The sequence below is a fragment of the Procambarus clarkii genome, chromosome 69 (assembly GCF_040958095.1).
Source record: "Procambarus clarkii isolate CNS0578487 chromosome 69, FALCON_Pclarkii_2.0, whole genome shotgun sequence".
NCBI lineage: Eukaryota > Metazoa > Arthropoda > Malacostraca > Decapoda > Cambaridae > Procambarus > Procambarus clarkii.
This window is the reverse complement of record NC_091218.1, coordinates 21848922-21869946: the sequence shown is the minus strand read 5'-3', so window position 1 is coordinate 21869946 and position 21025 is coordinate 21848922. Positions and strand designations below refer to the sequence as shown.

The following is a 21025-nucleotide window of genomic DNA, read 5'->3' as shown; positions in this document are numbered from 1 at the left end:
AAATGGTAAAAATATACGTGTGTGATCCGTGTGGTGTACCAAGTGACCATAGTATCCTCCTGTGGGATCATAAGGGCGGCGAGGAGGCGGGTTGGAGCCTCCTCCCGACCCGGACCCCACCGCCACTTGTTTCTTCCCCGCCCACCACAGCTCTCCTCTACGCCTCTCGTTTCCCTTGTCGCTCCTCACACCGCCTCCCAGGGGCTCTATAAAATACCAATGAGGGTTTCTATCGGGTTGAAATGAGTGTGAGTGGGTGAGGAGAGGCGGTATGGGGTTAATTGTGGGTGCGCAAGTCGGGCGTCGGTTGTTCGGCTGGAGGAGCAGATGAGGTCGGTCTCTATAGTTGTGTGTTGATATGGCGTGCACGAGGCAATAGAAACTAAACAGCAAAATGGAGTAAATAACAAGAAATTCACCATTCAACACACAACTATTAAGCAAGGTAGGGTCGCTAAGGGCGGCTGGAGGGCGTGCGGGGCCCAGGGAGGCGTAATAAGGCGTACTTCCTGCGGGAATGGTGTTAGATGAGTAGGCTGGTGTGAGCGAACGGTGCGGGATACCTTCGTCTCCTGGCCCCTTGGATCATGCACCTCTTCGTGTCATTTGCCTTCTGTTGCTTTATGTGCTTGCTGCCTCGGCTCGCGGGGGGTTGGGAAGGCAGCTCTGCTTGACACTAACCTAATGAACCTTGTTAATTTTAGTAAAGCGAGAGACATGAGCAGGAAAGGGGTTGTACTGCAATGACCTTGAACTTGAACGATGTATTATGGTAAGATTTCTCTTGGGAGGCGTGGAGAGGAGTTTTATCTAGCTAAACCCTTAAAGTCAGTACCATGTCCTGTGCAAATGTCCCAGCAAACCCCCTCTGGGCGGCCTCTGGGGTGGCAAGTACCGAGGGTACAAAGGGCACCCCGTGCCAGTGCTGTTATTGAGCAAGGAGATTGCTTTCACCAGCGACCATGTGCATGTGGGGCCCCTGCAGGGTGGGTGGCCAGGAGCCCCTCACACATGTGGCTCCCACACCTCGCCCCCATCACCTGACCCCTCATCACCTGGCCCCCCATCACCTGGCCCTTATTACCTGGCCCTTATCACCTGGCCCATATCACCTGGCCCTCATCACCTCCCTCCTATGACAGTAAGCTTCATGGTGCCCATTCCTTCAATCTTGGTTTGCAATTTCTGCCTTTGAAGAATACAAGATTAACAAATTTGTAATCACTGTTTATGGGGCAACCTTTCTCTTTCAAAAGTTAGCATCAGAAGCAAAGCTCACAGTTGTGTGCTTTGCTTCATGTTAAGGTGTGCCCCTAAACCCCCTTCAGTGTCCCTAAACTGTGCCCTTAAACCCCCTTCAGTGCCCCTAAACTATGCCCTTAAACCCCCTTCAGTGACCCTAAACTGTACCCTTAAACTCCCTTCAGTGCCCCTAAACTGTGCCCTTAAACCCCCTTAATGCCCCTAAACTGAAAATATTGAAATGACAACACTAATCAAGTTGTTGATATCTTTATGGATTACCGTATATGTGTACAGAAATTTGCAGTGTTTCTTGTCTCCGGGCTTGACAAGACATTCCCACTGCCAAAATCAAGTTAACCCGGCAACACAGGCACGGGTAACCAGATGCCAGTGCCCCAAAAAACCCAATAGCTCTAGCAAAAGTGTGTAGAACGATACTGCCTATTGTCAGTAACTTCAATTATATTTTAGGTACATTGAAACATTAAAGTAATCAAATGCTACACTTAAAAGTATCTACAGTATTTGTTATTTATTATTCTGTGCATGGTTCATACTGTAATAAAATTGAGTTTTTGGTTAAATTTAGGGATGTCATATTTGATATACAGTATCTTTTAATTTTTGTTTTTAGGTAGGGTATAGTTCTTAATCTGTATGATGACACTGGGATAGACTCAGAAATCTGAATCAATTGAAAATGCCACAATGTATGACACTCATCATACTATATTGATATCAAACCTTTAATGATTAGTTTCAAAGGAATGTGCAGTGGGTGTTTAGCCCAAGGAGGCTCTTGGCTAAAATGTTGCCAATCAATATTCAAACACCATTAAAAAATAGTACTGTACTAATAGTACTAAAATAGTACTGTACTAATTGTACTAATAGTACTAAAAATAGTAATATACTAATAGTCCTAAAAAGTACTGATACCCTGATACCATGGCCAGTAATGTGTGATCTTAATGCTTAGTTCCTAAAAAATGAGATGCCAAACATAGGGCTGCTGGTATCCAGACACTGAGGATAAAATACATCTGGGTATTGTGGTATTGTCCATTCAGGTGTTATTTTATAGGACTTTCTCTTGATTCCAGCCATAACTTTTCCAATAAACTTGCAAGTAACTGTATTTTATTCCACCTCAACATAATACATTTTTAAACAAGGGAATCACAGTAACATGATATGAGAAAATCTTGGAGCAGGACAAATCTATATGAGAAAATCTTGGAGCAGGACATAGATCAAATCAGTATCCTGGAAACTCCACATGCATGTTTTAATATGTGGACCACAATACAAAATGCTATAAATTATATAACCTTGTGTATTTGAAGGATGCGGTTGGTGGAGAACTCCATTATCCATACCAGAGTGTATGAGAGAGATATGTCAAACATGGGTTGGGTACCAGCTTGGTGCCTCCAGACTTCTAGTGGATCCGGGCAAATACCAGGTTATGTAATTTTTAGCATATCGTGGTCCATGTGTTAAGGCATGTATCTGGAGCTACTCAGGATGCTGGTTCGATCCCCGTCTTACTTCAAGATTTTCTCAACAAATTTCATCTTAAATTAAATTAAGATGGTGGAGGCCAATTCCAAACAGTTTAAAATGCAGGTATGATAAGAGCCCCATAGGCTTAGGAACCTGTACACCATCTGATAGAACGTGTAGAGGTAGGATTAAAGACCAAAGCTCAACTTGCATAAGCAAAATAGGTGAAGAAGGATGGTTCCTTCAGTAAAACCTGATTTTGTATGTGCATAAACATGTATAATTTGTGTTGCTGTTTTTTTCCCCTTCTCAGAACATGTGTTGTATCTTAATTTTCTCTTGGTTAATGGGTTGCCTCTTAACACTGCTTCACCAACACACACTTCCTTAAAAAAAAACGGGGTATGAGAATACAGTATTGCCAACTGGGAGAAAATAGGGTGGGTCACTGAATGGCACTAGTGGGTCATTTGGGCATTTTTATAGCATCTTTTGTGTCTGTGGATATAAAAGTAGCACTTTATATTATGGAGGAGCAGGTTCTTGGGCTGGTTGTAATTATGAAATGTAAGATATATCTAATTCAAAACAGGTATATTAGAAGGTTCAGTTTTCATGGTTATGCATTCTTTTTTGGGGGGGGGGGGTAGGTAGGTAATGGGTCTTTAAGCTGTAAAATGACTGGTGACTGTTATTGGTAATAATGTAACTGGACACCAATGCCATATGAACCCAAGTGCGGGTATCTAGCCACCAACAGCAAGTACTGTACAATACAGTAGTTCAAAATTTATTAAAAACTACATCTAACTCATACTAATGCATTTATTACTTAACATATTAAAACTGTACAATATCAGAGCATAATGCTTAATGGTTTCCAAGGAATGAGCCAGTTATTATGAGAATGTGCTTAACAGTGTAGAAAATAGCTGGTACTGTATAACGAGATCATAATAGCATGCCAGTTTATTTTCTACTGGAGAAATTCATTTATAAATGGGTGACAGTTTGACTACCTGGCCGAACACCAGGAGCTTGCAATGACATTTTGCTTCCGTCATTTTGCTTCTGTCATTTACTTACTTGTTTCATTAATACTACGTACTAATATAGAAACATCTCATACTTTAATTGCCTCTTTCACTTATATTTTCATTCCACTTTCCTTGGCATTGTGATTTAATTTTCTCTAAATTTTGATTTATAGTTAACTTACTTTCAATTTGACCTCTTTAATATGCTTTTGGACACGGGGCGGCTCATAATGAATTGCTTCAATATATTTATTACTTAGATTTTCCTAAATAGATGTAATCTAACTTTGTCACTAGAAGAAGATATTTAGTTGCCATTTGTGCCAAGCCTGCTGTTAACCTCTTGATCCTACATTTCAGACCATTTCATGAAATTGCCTGTGTGTGGGGGCAGATATAGTTGTGCGGCCTCTTGCATGAACCTGACAACCCATATAAAAGTTGAAGTGAGAAAAATGCTATAGAATATAGGTTGCTGATATCATGACTATGGCAGGTAAAATTTTGTTTTAAACTTAGTTTGAATCCTTTCTTATATTTGACTTTCTGAAATAAGAAATTGTCTGCGATTATTATATTTAACTGTAGTTAAACACGATAACGCACGTTTTTGTGGGTTGTCTGATTCATGCACTGTATAAATGATATAAGTAAGCAGTTTGTTTATATTTTAATTGGATAGAAAAAAACTATGATGATCACGTTATGAATTTGCAGCTGGTGCAAATTTTCTTTAAAACAGTTTCCTTGTTTACAATCTTTCACACAGTAACCAGCCATCATGGCATTTATACTTGAATGCAAGCATTGTTATGATTTAGGACAACCAATTTTGGTACCTTGTAATTTGTTTTTAAGACATTGTGCTTCATTATGTTGGAATGCTGTATAGTGTTTATGTAAACATCTGTTATCATAAGTGCAATGGCTTAATCATTCAAATAAACTAAGAATATGATACTATAAATATCATATTGATATAGTCAACAAATTATTTACTGTATTTCACAAATTATGCCTGTATTCTGCTAATATACTGAAAGTATACTAATATATACTTTTACAGTACTGTATGTTACTCTTGAGCTGCAGTCACTGAAAGTACACATTTTTCTCACGTGATGCTCATAAAATTTATTGAAGAAGTTACCAGTGTCTGCCATTAATTAACTTTAGGCCTTCCCGTGGGGAGCCACTTTGGCATGAAAGGTGTTAGGCGATTCACATCCTAGTCATAAATTGCTAACCACCAGGTCGTGGATATCAACATTTCATTCACTTGGACATTGAGCCTTGAACTGTTGACCTCATTCAACTACTGTATGTGTATTTATTATGAAATGGTTACAACATAAAATCTTGTCAAAGCCTAGCCATTGGTAGCAGAAAGGGATAATTATACAGTACTATATAAATGGTAATACAAGTTTGCTAATGAAATTATTAGCAGAAAATGTGTATAACGAGGCTGAAAAATAATCGAACCTACATGAAATAATAGTACAGTAACAACATTCAATCATAGACCCATTTCAAGTAAAAAATGGAACCATTTTCCAGTGATAATCACTTGGGGTAATGTTATGATGTACAGTACTGCAATACTCATACTGTATTTCAACATATATGTAGAGATCAATAGTACTGTCAGTATTTCAGGCAATAGTGAACTAAGTTAAAATGTATACCAAACCGTTCTATAGTTTTTGCATAAATTTTGTAATATTATGCTGTTATGCATGTAGATGTACAATTTATTTATTATTTTTTGTAAGTCCAAGTTGGTTGGTTTGCATCCATTCCTACAAGATTTTCACTCCTCTGGCTGTCATTCCCAAGATAGGAAAAATGTCAATGTGTTGTCTATGATTTCCTCTTGTAACAGTGATGTAAAGGAATACAAGCATGATTAAAGTATGTTGTATTGATAAATATGTATGTTATTTTAATGTAAACTACTTTTATTATTACTGGAAACAAGTTTTATTTTAATGTGAAGACATTATATATATATGTAATCATTTGTATGTAATCTAAAAAGTTGTTAATTTTGTGTGTAGCTTGTATTATAAAACAATTTACATATGAATAAAGCTATAATGCATCTCATCAGCACAACAAATGTTAGAGAAATAAGTTAGCATAAAAGGAATTCCTGTCTAGGTTGCACATTTGATGGTGCTACATAGCCTTCCTGGTTTGGTGCCTTCTTTGGATAATTACAGCACTTACTTCCTGCCTAGGTCAACTTCCTGTGGTAAGAGATGTTTTCGCTTTCTACTGTAGAAACAAATGCTAGTGCTATTAAACTTTTTTTTGGGGGGGGGATCCGTAGGAAATGAAACGATTAAACGATTAGATCTTTTTAATTGTTTACTATGATGTAAACATATGGAGGAGGAAACAACTATTTATGGTGTATGGGAAAGACATACTGTACTTGTATTCATTTGCAATTTATGGTTTTCATGAATTGAGTTTTCATGATTAACAAGTTTGAAATTTTAAAAATACTTTAGAAAAAAATGCTCTTTTAACTTTCTATATTATTCTATTCTTTAGGCCTGCTTATTTGTATTTAGTTCATTTATAGCTTTTATATTTTATTTTAAAATGGCTTCTTTATATCAAAATTGGGTAAAAGTGTAATCTGTAGTTTATGCTAGTAAGAATGCAGTGGCGAAGACATAGTGACAAGTTGCTTATTTTGAGTTCAACGAAAGGGAGTCTGAATGAATTGTTTGATTCAAGATCGGTTCCATTGCTCGGAACTTGCTTTTAAAGTGATATCCTTGGGCTCTATTACAACCCTATATGAAAAGTAAAAATCTGAATTAGTATTATAGTTCAGTATGATCTTGAAGATGTCAAGTGCAAGATGTTTGAAATATGTATTAAATAAGCAGTATTTAAAGATTAGTGTAACTAGGACAAGGCAAGTAGAGCAGCAGCTACATGGATCTCCAACTACACAGCGGACTACATTATTGAGTACTGAATCTAACCACATTGATTTAGGAATGTATAAATTAACCAGCAATGGCTGCATTGTGAAATTGTCTTTGGACACCCCAATGCCGGTCTCTAGATGGAGACCTGTCGGGAATAAGGGAACGTCACCAGTTTAATCTTGTATATAAATGGTCAATAATTATAATTCCTTTTGTTTCCTTCTGGTTATTTTCCACTCGTAAAATAATGGATCTCATTTCTTGATGATTGGGCCTTGTAGGTGTCCAGACACTAATATTTTAGGTGTTGGAGCTAGGTGTATAGATACTTGTCCAGACACTAGTATTTGGGGTGTTGGAGCTAGGTGTATAGATACTTGTCCAGACACTAGTATTTGGGGTGTTGGAGCTAGGTGTATAGATACTTGTCCAGACACTAGTATTTGGGGTGTTGGAGATAGGTGTATAGATACTTGTCCAGACACTAGTATTTGGGGTGTTGGAGATAGGTGTATAGATACTTGTCCAGACACTAGTATTTGGGGTGTTGGAGATAGGTGTATAGCTGTTCAGACACTAATATTTGAGTACTGTATTTGGGATGTTAAAAGGACGAGTCAACAGCAACAAAACCAGGACTAAGGTTCACATTCGGCATGTTGTGTATCAGAACTGATTCAACAAGATGGCTGTCTGCAAAGAGTAGGGGCAGGAAAGACTATTTTTGAAGAAGACCAATCTGTAAGATGATTCAGAATCCCTAACATAACAGAAGAGAGTAGTGTCTGAGTCTGCAGACTTAACACTTTTGTGTTCAAGTCAAGTCATTTAAGTAATTTAGTGTACCTCCAGTTTCACCAAAGTATCGGAGAAAATAAAACTAACAGGAGATAGGAATCGACACCAGCAGCATCCCGCCACTCGTGTGATGAAACTACGACATTGTTACAACGTTCGAACAAGTTGTAACACCTAACAACTTGTTATAAAAATTTTATGACATCAGAAAGTTGTCACAAGATGTAAGAACAAGATAATAATAGGCGTCGTTATGTTGTGTGTTTGCTTTGAGTTCAGGTATAAAGAGAAGGCAGTGCACAGTGGTACTAATGTTGGAAACAGACTTGGGATGAAAGGAAGTACATTTACCTTGAGAATAGGCACAGTTGATACAATGCAAGGAGTATCCAAAGGGAGAGAGATTTGTAAATACCAAATAAAAGAATTTCAGAATCAAGAAACTGAAGGTCTCTGATGCATAGAGCATGGTTGAAGAGAGAGAAACAAGAACACTTTTCTTAACAGGATGAGGATGGTAGGAAAAGAAGTGAATGTCCATACCACTACGCATGGGTTTGCAGTAAACAGAGAAAGAAAAACTGGACACAGAGCTGTGAACATAAACATCAAGAAAAAGGAGGAGAGAATTAAGATTCCCATTCAACTTCAAAATTGATACAAGGAACCAGATTGTTACAGAAGCAGAAGAGAGAAAAGGCCATAGAGCAACAATGTCATTAACATAGCAAAGCCAGAGAGAGGAACGAACATTAATATTGGGAAGAAGAATGGTTTCGAAGTACTCCATATAGAGATTAACAAGAGCAGGAGAGAGCGGAATCCAGTGACACTGAAAGTTTAAGAGAAGTATTTTCCATTGAAAGAGAAAGGAGTTAAGAGTCAATACAAGAGTGATGAGTTCGAGGAAAATGTCAGTTGAAAGCGGGAGATGAAGAAGGCCCTCAGTCGCCTATTGACTAAGGAAAGAGATAATCATCAAGGGGAACATTAGTAAACAGTCAACATTAAGACTAAGCATCTTACAGGAGGGCTGCAGGCACAGTCTTTTTATTAAGTCCTGAAAGTGACTGACAAGGGCAGGAGAAAAAGTACAAAGATAAGGAGTGACAGTTTTGGTAAGCCAGGAAGCAAGATAATAGCCGTCAACCTTTTGAAAAAATGATGGAACGAAGAGGAACACCAGGTTTAAGTCTTAGGTAGACTAGAAATAAGGAAGAGAAGGGCAAATTACACAAACAATTTATTAGATGAAAGTCAGGAGGACAAAGACTAGAGCCTCCTTAGTTTGCAGTTGAAGGAAGTTTTAGGGCAATCCGAGGAGCACATGTACAGGAGTCAAAAAGCAAAACATCAGCCTTTCGGAGGTAGTCCACACGGTCAAGGACAAATTGTCTTTGTCAGAAGGAAGGATGATTAGAGTTGTTAGCTTTCAGGGAGGCAAGGGCATGCTAGAAGCGATGGAGACAGTGGTGATTTTTTTAAAAAACAAACTCGAGCGGGGATTAGTGCTCCCCCTGAAGAAAGACTGGTCTGAAATATTAAGAGAGTTAGAATTGTTAAACTTATCAAAGGCACCAATAAGATCACTGCCACAGCAAGGGCCAGGTGACATAGCAAAATAGAGACCAAGTTCAAGAAGTTCTTGTTGGTGCTTACGTAGAGAGAAAGAACTATGCAGTATGTTGTAATATATAAATTGTCATTCTCATGGATTGAATAGTTTTAAGGTTGAAATTTTACCATAAACTTATTGGTGTGATTAGTATCTAACCTGCCTTGTAGAATTGTTAAAAAAAAATTATACATTTCAACAACCTGTTCACTCAACAACCTGTACTTTACTCGCTACATCCTCTACACTCAACAACCTATACTGTACTTGCTACATCATTTTATAGACTTCTCTTTACATCAACCTGTCCTGTATTAATAACTTCAGCCTGTTTCCTTAGATTTCATGCTTTGAATCATTTTTAGCTTTTTAAGCAAATGTGTTTAATTTTATTTTCTCAGGGGTGTGGAGGCTGCGGCGATGCTCAAAGTGGGCAGCAAGTTCTCCACATTTGATGAGTTAAGCAAACGTTTGGAGGAATTTCAAGAACTTGAACAAGTACAACTTTGGGTGCGCGATTCCAGGACTGTTGTTGCTGCTGCTAAGAGGGCGCGCCGCAAGTCCCTCAACCCAGATCTTAAATATGCCGAGTTGACCTATTCATGCGTCTTCGGTGGGCGGAGACCCTCGGACCAAACTAAAAGTCACAATCAGTATGTATTTTGTGCTTTCTCTTTTTTTTTTTTATATATAAATATTTCATGTTGGTTATGTATAAGTGCATAAATTTTGATATTTGTTCATGGAACTGTTTTGGGTTATTTGGAAGCTCTTGCTTATTTAAAAAGGGGTGTTTAGTGGTTATGTAGACTACCCAGTAAGATACAGTTTACTGGACTTCAGATTTCCAGATTTTGGCTTTCTAGTACAGTAGTCGTGTAATCTACACCCCGACACCTGACTTTCCTCTCCACCTTAGCTTGCAGTGGACCTCTTGTGTTATCTCTCGTCCATGGGGTTCTGTTTGTTGTGATTTTCTGCAAAGTGACCTCTTGCAAGGTGACCACCACTGGCATTGGTGATGTTGCATGCAATTGCAGGTTGTTGCAGGAAGCACCAATAAGCAAGAACCCCCCTCCCCCTCCCTGGCCCTTGCATATATTGTAGTACAAACCTGTCGTGTATCTCGGCAGTTGAAGCTTGGGTTAATACAATTTAATATAATTATTTATTATGCAATCTTAATTTATGTGGGAATGTAATGAAAAAATATTTTATGTAAATTCATTATCACAAAGATGAATTTAAAGCCTTTATTTCTAGTAAAAGCTAAAAATTCTTTATGCAATGCGCATATACAGCATCTAGTGCCAACATCTTCCTCCAACATGGAATTTTAAAAATGGGCAGAAAATAAATTAGTTCTGAATTCTTGATTTTTGTAGTAATATACAAAGAGGAATCATCATTGAATAATTTGATACTGAAATTATATACAGCGAATAAAATAAATATTTTGGAAACAATTGAGAAAAATTTATTTTTCTTTCTTGAGGCTGTGTGGAAGTGTCTACATTTAAAGATTCATAGAAAACACATTTATTGTACAAGCTGCATTTTATTTATGCCAAATGACAGAGCAGTTATTGATAAACATTTTAGTACTGTCCCAATATTATTTTAAAGCCCTTCTTTCTGGGCCAAAATGTATATAATATGAAGATTTTGCAACCACAGCACTGTATGCCGCCACCCCAGGTATTGCTGACTAACCTATACAGCAACACTGCTCTGTGAAATGCTTTTGAATGGTCAACTTAACAGCAGCTTAGCCAAACGAATCCTTGTAGATACATGGTTGTACTTCATTTTTCATTTACCGAACAATTTTGTACGTAAATTCCTTTATGAACCAGTAGTAAATTTATTACAGCATGGTTAATTCTACTAGTCTCACTGTATTGTAATACAAAAATTATAAATGCCGCCATTATTAAGCATCATCCTTCATACTGTTTACATCAGACTAGAACTACATGGTTTTGTATTGCCAGGAGCTAAAAGTAAGAAATTTAGCTTCCACTGCCTCACTTATTTCAGCTATCTACCACTCGTTTTTAAAAAAGGAACTTTGTAATATTTTCTTGGCACAAGTTGAATCTATGATGTCTTGCTCTTAAAGTTGCAGGTTTCAAGAATTTCTGTCAATTCTTGTTGATGTCTGTTACTGTTTTGTACATATCTAGAAGACAGCTCTTCTGGTGAATACCAAATCCAGCATAAATGCTGCATCCCCTTCTATCATTCTTGTAGGCCATTTAAAATGCTGGTACATGAATGTCTCCAAGATATGGTTTGCGAATCTGCCAGTCCAAATGTCCTCCATTCTTGCTTCATAGGCCTCTGAGTGTATTACTTTCAAGTTTAAGTCACCAAGTACCAACAATCTTGATTCATCTTTATCTGCTCTTACTATAGTCTCTCATGATCATTGAGGCCCTTCTCATTTATTAATTGTCCGCCTTTGTCCATGTGTTGCCTGCTGGTGGACTGTAGGCACTTGTGATTATCAGTTTATCATCCTGATTACAAATCTCCAATGTCTTTATGTCAGCTTTTTGTGGGTTGTCAATTATTAATTTTCTTACTTTTAGGTGCCCTTTCAACAGCATAGTGCAGTGCCTCCAACTTTTCTTATTTCTTTGTCAACTCCAAACTGAGTAGCCCTTCAGGAATGTGACCTCAATTAAAATATTACCATCAAGTTTCATTTCTGTTGGTGTGACAATATCTGGCATCTTAAGCTGTGTGATATTTAGTGCCAGTATTTGTTATCTCAAACCATCAATGTTATTACAGTACACTACAGTGCAGGTATATGATTTTCAGGAACATGTTCCCTCTCCCTTTGTCTTTTACTCCCCCTTTCTCTAATGGTTTTGTTACGTTTGCCTTTTCTGTACCATTTCACAAGCTTCCTAGTCACCCTAGAAAAACATTATTTCTTCTTCATAGCTACCCTTTTTTAAAGTTTTCCTTAAATGAGGTTGGGTTTCAGCTTCTCTGTCATCCTTTGAAAGATCTCATCATTGTACAAGAAATTGTATATACTGTATAAATATATATACAATTTCCTATCCACATTATTTGGCCGTTTCCTAACATTCCTGAGTACTGCTTCCATTTGTTTAGCTTTAGGGGAATCCCTAAGGGTTGATGTATGCTTTTTCATATCTAACAATCCTTTGGTAACTACAGACATTACTTTTGCTTGTAAGGCCTTCTTATAGCCTAACAAACTACATTTACTTCTTCTGTGACTGTTTCTGACCTAGATGTTATTTCCTTTTCTTTGTAACTTAAAATTATTAGGAACTTGCTTCTATGCTATCATGACTAATGGTTATTGAAAGAATTTGAGGATAGTTTGGATCAAACTAACACCTCATCACAACATGGAACTTAATTTGGTGAATGATTCATTTATGCATCATCGGAACAAGAAAGTATTATTAGGCCTGAGAGATTAAAAAATGGTGTGGCCAAACTCACATTAAGTAAGTGTTCATGGCCTAGATTTATTGTAATTCTGCAAGTTTGTAACTTTGGCAATTATAACGAGCCCTCTAACTATGAAACCTGTATAATTATCACACAATTTCCTATGAAATTGTATACATGGTAATTTTATGAAATGGTTGGTATGGGATTGTACTGTATTGCCCTGGTGGATTTTGTATTATAAATCTTCCTCTGAACTAGCTTGGGGCATATGTTGTCCCTCATACAAATTGATAATTGGTTATTAGATGCCTCGGTACTTCCAAGATAATTTTAATTTGAGGTGAATACAGATAAAGCAAATTATTTTCTGGGGTCTTGAGTCTATATATCAAGGTAATCTTTTAAGCACATTTTGGTTAATGGCATCAATTCTGTTTAAAAGCATTCATGATACTTTTTATAGACCTTGGAAATAGATTGAGGAATAGCATTCAAGCCCTTGGCATTTTGTAGGCTATTTAGAATTTGCTTAGTGTATGTAATTATTTTGGTGCCCATGTGTTTGACAATATTTTAAGTTATAAGATTAACATTATAGGTAGAATTGTTTCAGGTGGAGATGTGTGTGATGGAACAACTTGGGTGTTATGAGATTGTTATTGATGCAGCTCTTTTTAATGCTAATTACATGTTGGGCTTAGTAAACTAAACTCAAGCTAAAAGACCTTGGTAAAATTTCACTAAAATTACCTTGCATTTCTAGAACTTCAGCGGGAGGTTGTCCATTCAAGGTCCGGTTGTCAACATCACTTGATGGCCAAGCTCTTGTTGTAAAGGAGATTTGTCATGATCACAATCATGAACCAGGCAAAGTAAGATGTTGTTAAATTTATTTTTAATGAAATATAGTTTTCTTGTTTTTGCTTGTAAACCTACTAGTATAATTTTGTATTATATTTATAATATATTTTTATTTCAGAAATTACATGAAGAGCCAAGGCGTTTGTACAAAAAGACCCAAAATCGCACAACCGTGCGAAAACCCGTCCGTTACATTGTGAACAAACGTGTAACTAGTAGCACTAAGACAAAGAGTCGTCTGGACCACACAGAGTCTCATGTTCAGCTGGGTCAGTCTCCATTTCACCATCTGCACCTACATCAACAGCAGTATCAACAACAGCAGCAACAGTTGAAGCTCCAGCTGCAACAACATTTGCAACAGCAGCAGCAGCAACAGTTGCGGCAGAAGCAAGCAGAGGTGATTCGGTTAGATTCCCCAGAGCATATAGATACGCCTGACCATCTGAGCTCTCCCGATCTCTCCACCACTTTTGATCAGCTGGGTTCACTCAATAACTCCGTCGATCAGTACACGTACCTGCCACCCTCACCCATCTCTCCGAGGTATGCTGCTATAATGTACTGCTTCCTATATGTCTTACGTTTAGGAAGGCTTGCTCTTACTCTAACCTGAAGAATATCATATATCAGATTGCATATACAGTATATATGTAGCGTGTATGTATGTTTTTAATATATATATATATATATATATATATAAAATACACACAGTATAATTTAAGTAGGTGTGTGTGTCATACCTAATAGACAGAACTGCACTTCTAGACCTTGTATGCAAGGGCTATTTTTCTTAACAGCCATAGCATTTGTGCTTATTTTATCATACTTTGACAAAATTAATCTTCATCTATTGAAATGAATATATTGGATGCATTAATAATAATTAATTTTAGACCTAGTTATACTTATTTAGCAGATTAACTAAAGGATGAACACATTTAGGTTAGGTCAGTTGCCAAGTTAATTGTGGTTTCTATTAAAAAACTATGCTTATGGATACATAAATAAAATTAAATTCTTAGACTATTAGGTATGACATTTCATATATATATATATATATATATATATATATATATATATATATATATATATATATATATATATATAAATAATGAGGGTGGTAGTAGGGGCAGACAATATCCATGATCCAAAATTAACCTCTTTGGTGTCATATATTATTTTTGATATATATATATATATATATATATATATATATATATATATATATATATATATATATATATATATATATATATATATTTTATATATATATATATATATATATATATATATATATATATATATATTTTATATATATATTTATATATATATATATATATATATATATATATATATATATATATATATATATATATTATATATATATATATATTTTATATATATATATATATATATATATATATATATATATATTATATATATATATATATATTTTTTATATATATATATATATATATATATATATATATATATATATATATATATATATATATATATATATATATATTACCTAGGAAAACCATATGATCATGATATCTGTTAGAGAGTGCAAGCCAAAATACATAATTAACATTTAAGAAAATTACACATGAATCATAGCAAATAGTTGATATCCAACAAGAGGAGGGTTTGCAATGCTTCATGTGTATTAATGTTAAGGTATGTTTATTACTGCTCTGATTTGTGTTCCAATAGTTCTAATGCTAGTGTAGTGAGAATATAATATTATTTTAAGGTAGTGTCTCTGTCTGCAAGTATCAAGCACATAGTACTAGATGATCATTCCCAGATGATCATGGAGAGACATTGTAGTACGGGCATTAAAACCTTTTGTGAGACGACCAGCTGATGTGAGCCCATATTACTGTAATCGAGCTAAACTTTGCTATGCAAAAGCTTAAAAGACCAATGGATTCAACTGACAAAGCCTGTATATCTGTTCCCTTCACATGTGACAGTGTCGGAGTACAGCAGTTTCATGGCAGCTCTCTTCCTGCTCATGCAACCATACCTATGCCGAAATTCCCAATTTCAGAAATCTTGGATGTAGCCGGTTGTCGGAGTGGCGACAACGTGGCTAGCGAACTTGTGGGTCGCTTCATCTCATTGTCGACTGATCCATCACTAGTTTGAACCTTTGACATCTAAATCGACATCAACCCAATACCCATTGCACGTTCCTAAACCACATTCATGTAGATGTACGTTCACTTTTCTTTGGTGACTTTATTTGACTTTGAGTTTAGTGAAAACGTTTTAAATTTTCATACATAGAAGTAATACTTGTTAAATAATTTCGATTGTAATTGCCGAAGTTCTTCTAAATAGCAATGAATTTCTGATTACGTATCTCTTTTGGATAGAAAATGACCAGTTATTTATTTTCAGGTATTAATGCATGGGTAGGTGTCCAGAACTTGGTCATCTTATAGTGGTATATTGTTAATGATTGTAAAGTATTATTTTAAGATTAGTACTCTATATGAACTGGATGGTTAGTTTAATTATCAGAGCAGGCAGAAATTGGCTACAGCCAACACCAATGATCATGCTTCTTGTCCAGCTGATTTTGGTTTGACATAGAGCCAACATTATAATAAGCATGTGGTAATGGAATCAGATTTGCAGTTTTTGAGGTTGGGAAAAATGTCTCGGTGTAATTGTTTTCTTACGTTGTTTTATTTCCTGGTGTGAATTAGTTATTAGTCAGTGACACTTTATGCTCCTCTATCAAAGTCTGATTCCTTGCACAAGCTACCATAAATGAACAGCTTTTACTGGGATTTTAGTGCTAGACATCAATTATTCAAAAGTAATAATCATCTCAATAATTAGGTTCTGAGGCATTAATCCTTTGTGAATGCTGTTCTTACCCTAGAAGCTAAACGTTGGCCATTAAGTATAAGTTTAATTTAAGGATGAAGGTTATTTGCTGCTGTTAGTTGTTTTTTCAAACTAGCTAATTACATGCATTTTGACAAATTGTAAGTCATCTTATTTGTAGTCAATTTTATCTAGACCAGGGAAATGTTTTAAACTCTTTCATATAAGATCACCTTATCAACCATCTTCGTACACTGTATTGTGGAAAGTAAGTTGAATTAATTCATTTATTAAATACTAACCAAGAAATTTATTAATAAAAAGTGTGCAGAGGTTTAATAGTTTTAAGCATAGAAGCTAGATCATTGATCATCATTTGTGTTGAATTTCTATTTTCTTAATCATATATATCACTATTTGTTCATCAGCTTGTAAACAAGAATTGTTCCAGTTTTTAGTTTATAGCTGCACATTTCATGCAAGTTTGCCTTCCAGCTTGTCTAGTGGTTGTCCTGTTGACTTCGAGGAGGAGGAGGATCGTTTTGAACCCATCCTGGACCTGGAGGAGGCGTTAGAGGAAGCCCTGGGCGACCTAGATAGTGTTGGCAGTATGGAGGTAGATGCCAACCTTCGGTTGCCCTCAATAGGGAGTACTGCCCCTTCCCTGGTCTTACACTCGGAGGTATCATCTACTGATGATCATACAGATCCACCCCCAGCCAAAAGACAACGTGGGCGTCCCAGGAAACAGTCATTTACAGGAAGTACGTTTGATAGTAGTGTGGACATTCCAGATCTTGATTTCAGTCTGAGCGACTTGATGGACTTTGACGTCTACCTGTTTTAGCCCAGGGACAGTGGTGAGAGGAAATATCACCCGTAGCTACAAAGTCTAAGTTCAAACTTGTACAGCTCCTTCTTGTATGAACTGGACTTCATAATAGTTGATCAAAGCGTAGTAAACTATTGTACCTTTTCTTTTGTAAATCTTCCTTTCTTTTTCTGTTTTATATCAGTTTATATGGAACTGAGCTTGAGTTAACAAGGTTTCACTCTTTAGGGTCATGGCTATATTTTTAGTTCTGGTTCCGTGGTAGTAATTACTCATGAATAACTGTCACATGTAAAATTGCACTTGAAAATGAGCTGGTTACAAAAATACAACCACAAAGCTTTATCTATATGTGTTTTATTACTCCTTAGGGTGGCATCTCTAAGCCAAGATATGGCAGCACAGTGAAACCTCGTCAATTCTCCCTCAGGTTCTGTGCTTTTGCCTGCTGGTTACTTATAATTTGGATATTTGAGTTCCATTAGCTTATCTTGTTCCTTTTCAAAGTAAGGGAATTAGAGGCTTGTTGGAGTATGTTTATGTTGTTGGCAAAACCAAAGCCAGGTTTTAATATTTCTCGTATTGAGTTACCGAGGTTTCACGTAGCTTGTGCATACATTTCCTGTAAGAATATGGCAGTGCTTAACACTTCTTCGTAGACATTTCATAATAAAATTCTTCTTTAGATTTGCACATACTGTACATATTGGTATATCTTTGCTGTAGTGTAAAATGACATTGTACATTTTAGATTGACTTTAGAGCATATAAAAGTAGTGTTCTTGTTAAAAGAGCAGTGGAAAATTATTAGGCAAATAATATACAGCTGATGATGCTTTTAAAGAATGCACTCTGTGTGTAATATAGTGCATATGTGTACTTACACATGCACTAATTTGGGTGCTTGTATTAACACATGCACAGTAGTCAACTTATGCATACTTAAATTATATCGATATGAGTAATGCATTCATATCACATATATCTGCCTAAGTATGTACAAATGTTATACACATTGTTAAAAAAAATATGCCAATCACTTCATTAAGCATTAGTATCAAAAACTCGAGGAAATGAAGTTGTAATAATAGAAATACATAAGAATGGAAAAAAAAAAATAAAGAATTTAGAAAATGGGACAAAATGGAAGAGTTATATGTTCAAGTGGAGAAAAAGAAGACAACCTAGTTGTGTTTGTGGGGATTGAGCTCTGGCTCTTTGGTCCCGCCTGTCAACTGTACACAATCAAGACCAAGTGGGCTTGGGAAAGAGCACGACCAATCCTCCTGGACCCTAGCATATTATAAGAGATGGAATAGAACTCAGAACCTACCAGAATCAACACGGGTATGGAAAGTCATATATTTGCCAATATACAAAGGCCTAAAGTCAAAATCAAGAAATAAATTTGTCCATAAATGGCCTCCTTATAAACATTGAATTCAATATTTGGAGCATTCAAAGGAACCCAAAACCATTAACATTGAAATATGGATTCCAAAATATAATGTATTTAATAGTGATTTAAGTAAATTGGTCAAGTGGATGAGTAGGTCTGTATATTAAGAGGAACTTGTATCCACAGTGCTCCCGAGCTCTACAAAAAAGGTGGTAGAGAGGTACTTTAAATCCAAGTACAGAACATAAAGCTCGCTATTATTCTAATATGCAAACCACCAAAGGCAACGGTTAAAGAATTCACAGAATAGAAAAACAATTTAGAGAATTGCCTCAATCTAGAAAACCCAGTGTTGAATATTAATATTAAGAGACTTCCGTCTATCCAGTTTAAGGTGAAGAATGTAAAATACTATAACAGGAAAGCAACCTGGAAATATCCATCACTGGTCAGATAACTATGAAGATTTTGTGACAAATTTTCACTTGACTAGTAAATAACAGAGTAGCTAGGAACAAAGATACTCTTGATCTACACACACATCAAAATAAAGTGATGCATCAATGAACAATTCCACAAGGGCCTCCGCCTATTGACTTAGCTTGAGTGCATGGGGAAGTTGTGTAAAACCCTGGTTTGTGTCTGAGAGGCTGCAGGATCCAAGTGAGGGCAGTAGAACTTGTGGTTGCAACTCTCTTGACCATGTCGTAGTTCATTCGATTAAAGCAGCATCTGGGATGATCTCGGACGTAGGTTCGAATCCTTGTCACTGCCCTTGTGGATTTGTTTACTCTTGATCTGGTTTTCAAAAACAGTGAAGAAATAAGTAGGAACATTAGTCTCGATGCGTATTTGGACCACACGCTCGTTGTAAGTTCAAATTAAGATCAGATAACACTTAAGTTTTGAAGTTTAAACTCATAATGTCTAAAAGAATTAGTACTTTCACATTCCGATGACAAATTTTAACATCGTCAGTACTCCGTTGTAAATATTTCGATGACACGTTTTAGTATCATCCAACTGTTGTACATGAACATTCGTATATTCATTGCTATTATAAATACAATAAATACAATCTATTTTATAGAGAATGCATTTGTGAACATTTGGACACCAAATTTATCGTTATAACAAATAACGGAGAAAACTTGAAAAACATTTTAAGCACCTCGAAATGAGACCCGCCAAGTTTATACTGTATTCTGCAATACACTGATGACCAAAATCTACTATAGACACACTTTTGGTTTTGCATCTAGACTGTTCACTTATGAGCATGTTGACACCTAATTTACTGTTACAATGCAACAAATATGTGTAAAAAAAACATTAAATGATTGCAGACATTTTTCTTGCATTGCCAATTTTTTTTTTTTTCCATTGCCTAGCTACTCGGAGCAAGCCGCTCTTGAGAACCTAGAATGTTTACAGTCGGGAACATGTGGAGAGGCTGAACCACAAACGTGTTAACAAGTGAGAGGGGCTATTCAACAAACTCACTTTTAACAATAGGATTGACTGGGTAAAAAGTAAACGGAACACTTCCACTGGGAAACCATCGTTAACAACTAAACCCTGACCTGACTCGGAAACCCCCAAAACATTTTGGAGCTTTAACCAAGAGGAAAGAGGTGGGGGGGGGGAGATTAGACACAACTCACAAAACCAGTAGGGAAGAGACGAGGAGCAGCAAACTCTGACTAGGTGGAATTCACCGGCTCTAAAATCCGATCCCTAAAAACCAAACGGACCAACTCTGGGGCATGGAAATAAGCACCTTCCTGCAAACTACAAAAGCAGGAGAAACAAACCAACAAAGCAGCAACTGCCTGAAAAGCTTCCTGTCCCGAGGTAAGCTATGATAAGATAAGAGACACAGGAGCACAAATGTCGCAGGGCTCTGGGTTAAAGGATTCATCAGCCCAACAGGCAGCATGGCAGACAAACAGAATGATCATTGGCAAGTAACAAAGCTGAGAAGCATCCTTCAAATTTGCAATTAGTGAGAGCTACTTGAAGGGTTGGTCCATGATAAGTTACACCACTGCTTGCAGGAGAGTTACCAGTACTTAGACAGTTAACCAAGCAAGAGACCCAGGCTCTAGGGACATTTACTGTTGGATCAAGCACTGAATGCAGCATGTAAGATAACTTATCTACAAAGGGCTCCTGTAGCATGTCATATAAACAAGTGCATACACCCTAATTCACCCCACTTTTAACCAAAATGCCTCCAGCCACTAGATTTTGCAGAGTAGGTATTACCTACTCTGCAAAATATAGTATTACCACCCCAGAGCAAGGTGGTAATAATATACACATGGAAAATACCTGAGGGCCAGGTCCCAAATCTACACAGTAAAATAACAACATACTGGAGTGAACGATATGGAAGAAAATGCAGAATAGAACCAGTGAAGAGCAGGGGTGCCATAGGCACAATCAGAGAACACTGTATAAACATCAGAGGTCCACGGTTGTTCAACA

General features: G+C 36.5%; 1 protein-coding gene across 2 annotated transcripts; it reads left to right on the top strand.

Moving 5' to 3' along the window:
- The first annotated feature begins 306 nt into the window (after positions 1-306).
- LOC123772059 (uncharacterized) lies at positions 307-17481 on the top strand. Of its 2 annotated transcripts, XM_045764918.2 has the most exons (6): positions 307-445; positions 4149-4284; positions 9554-9805; positions 13360-13468; positions 13576-14003; positions 16800-17481. In XM_045764918.2, the coding sequence occupies exons 3-6, from the start codon at positions 9573-9575 to the stop codon at positions 17149-17151; spliced, it is 1122 nt and encodes a 373-aa protein (XP_045620874.1). In that variant the 5' UTR covers positions 307-445; positions 4149-4284; positions 9554-9572; the 3' UTR covers positions 17152-17481. The 2 variants fall into 2 exon arrangements, with proteins under 2 accessions (XP_045620874.1, XP_045620872.1); XM_045764916.2 differs by lacking the exon at positions 4149-4284 and having other exon boundaries at positions 309-445.
- The last annotated feature ends 3544 nt before the right edge of the window (positions 17482-21025 follow it).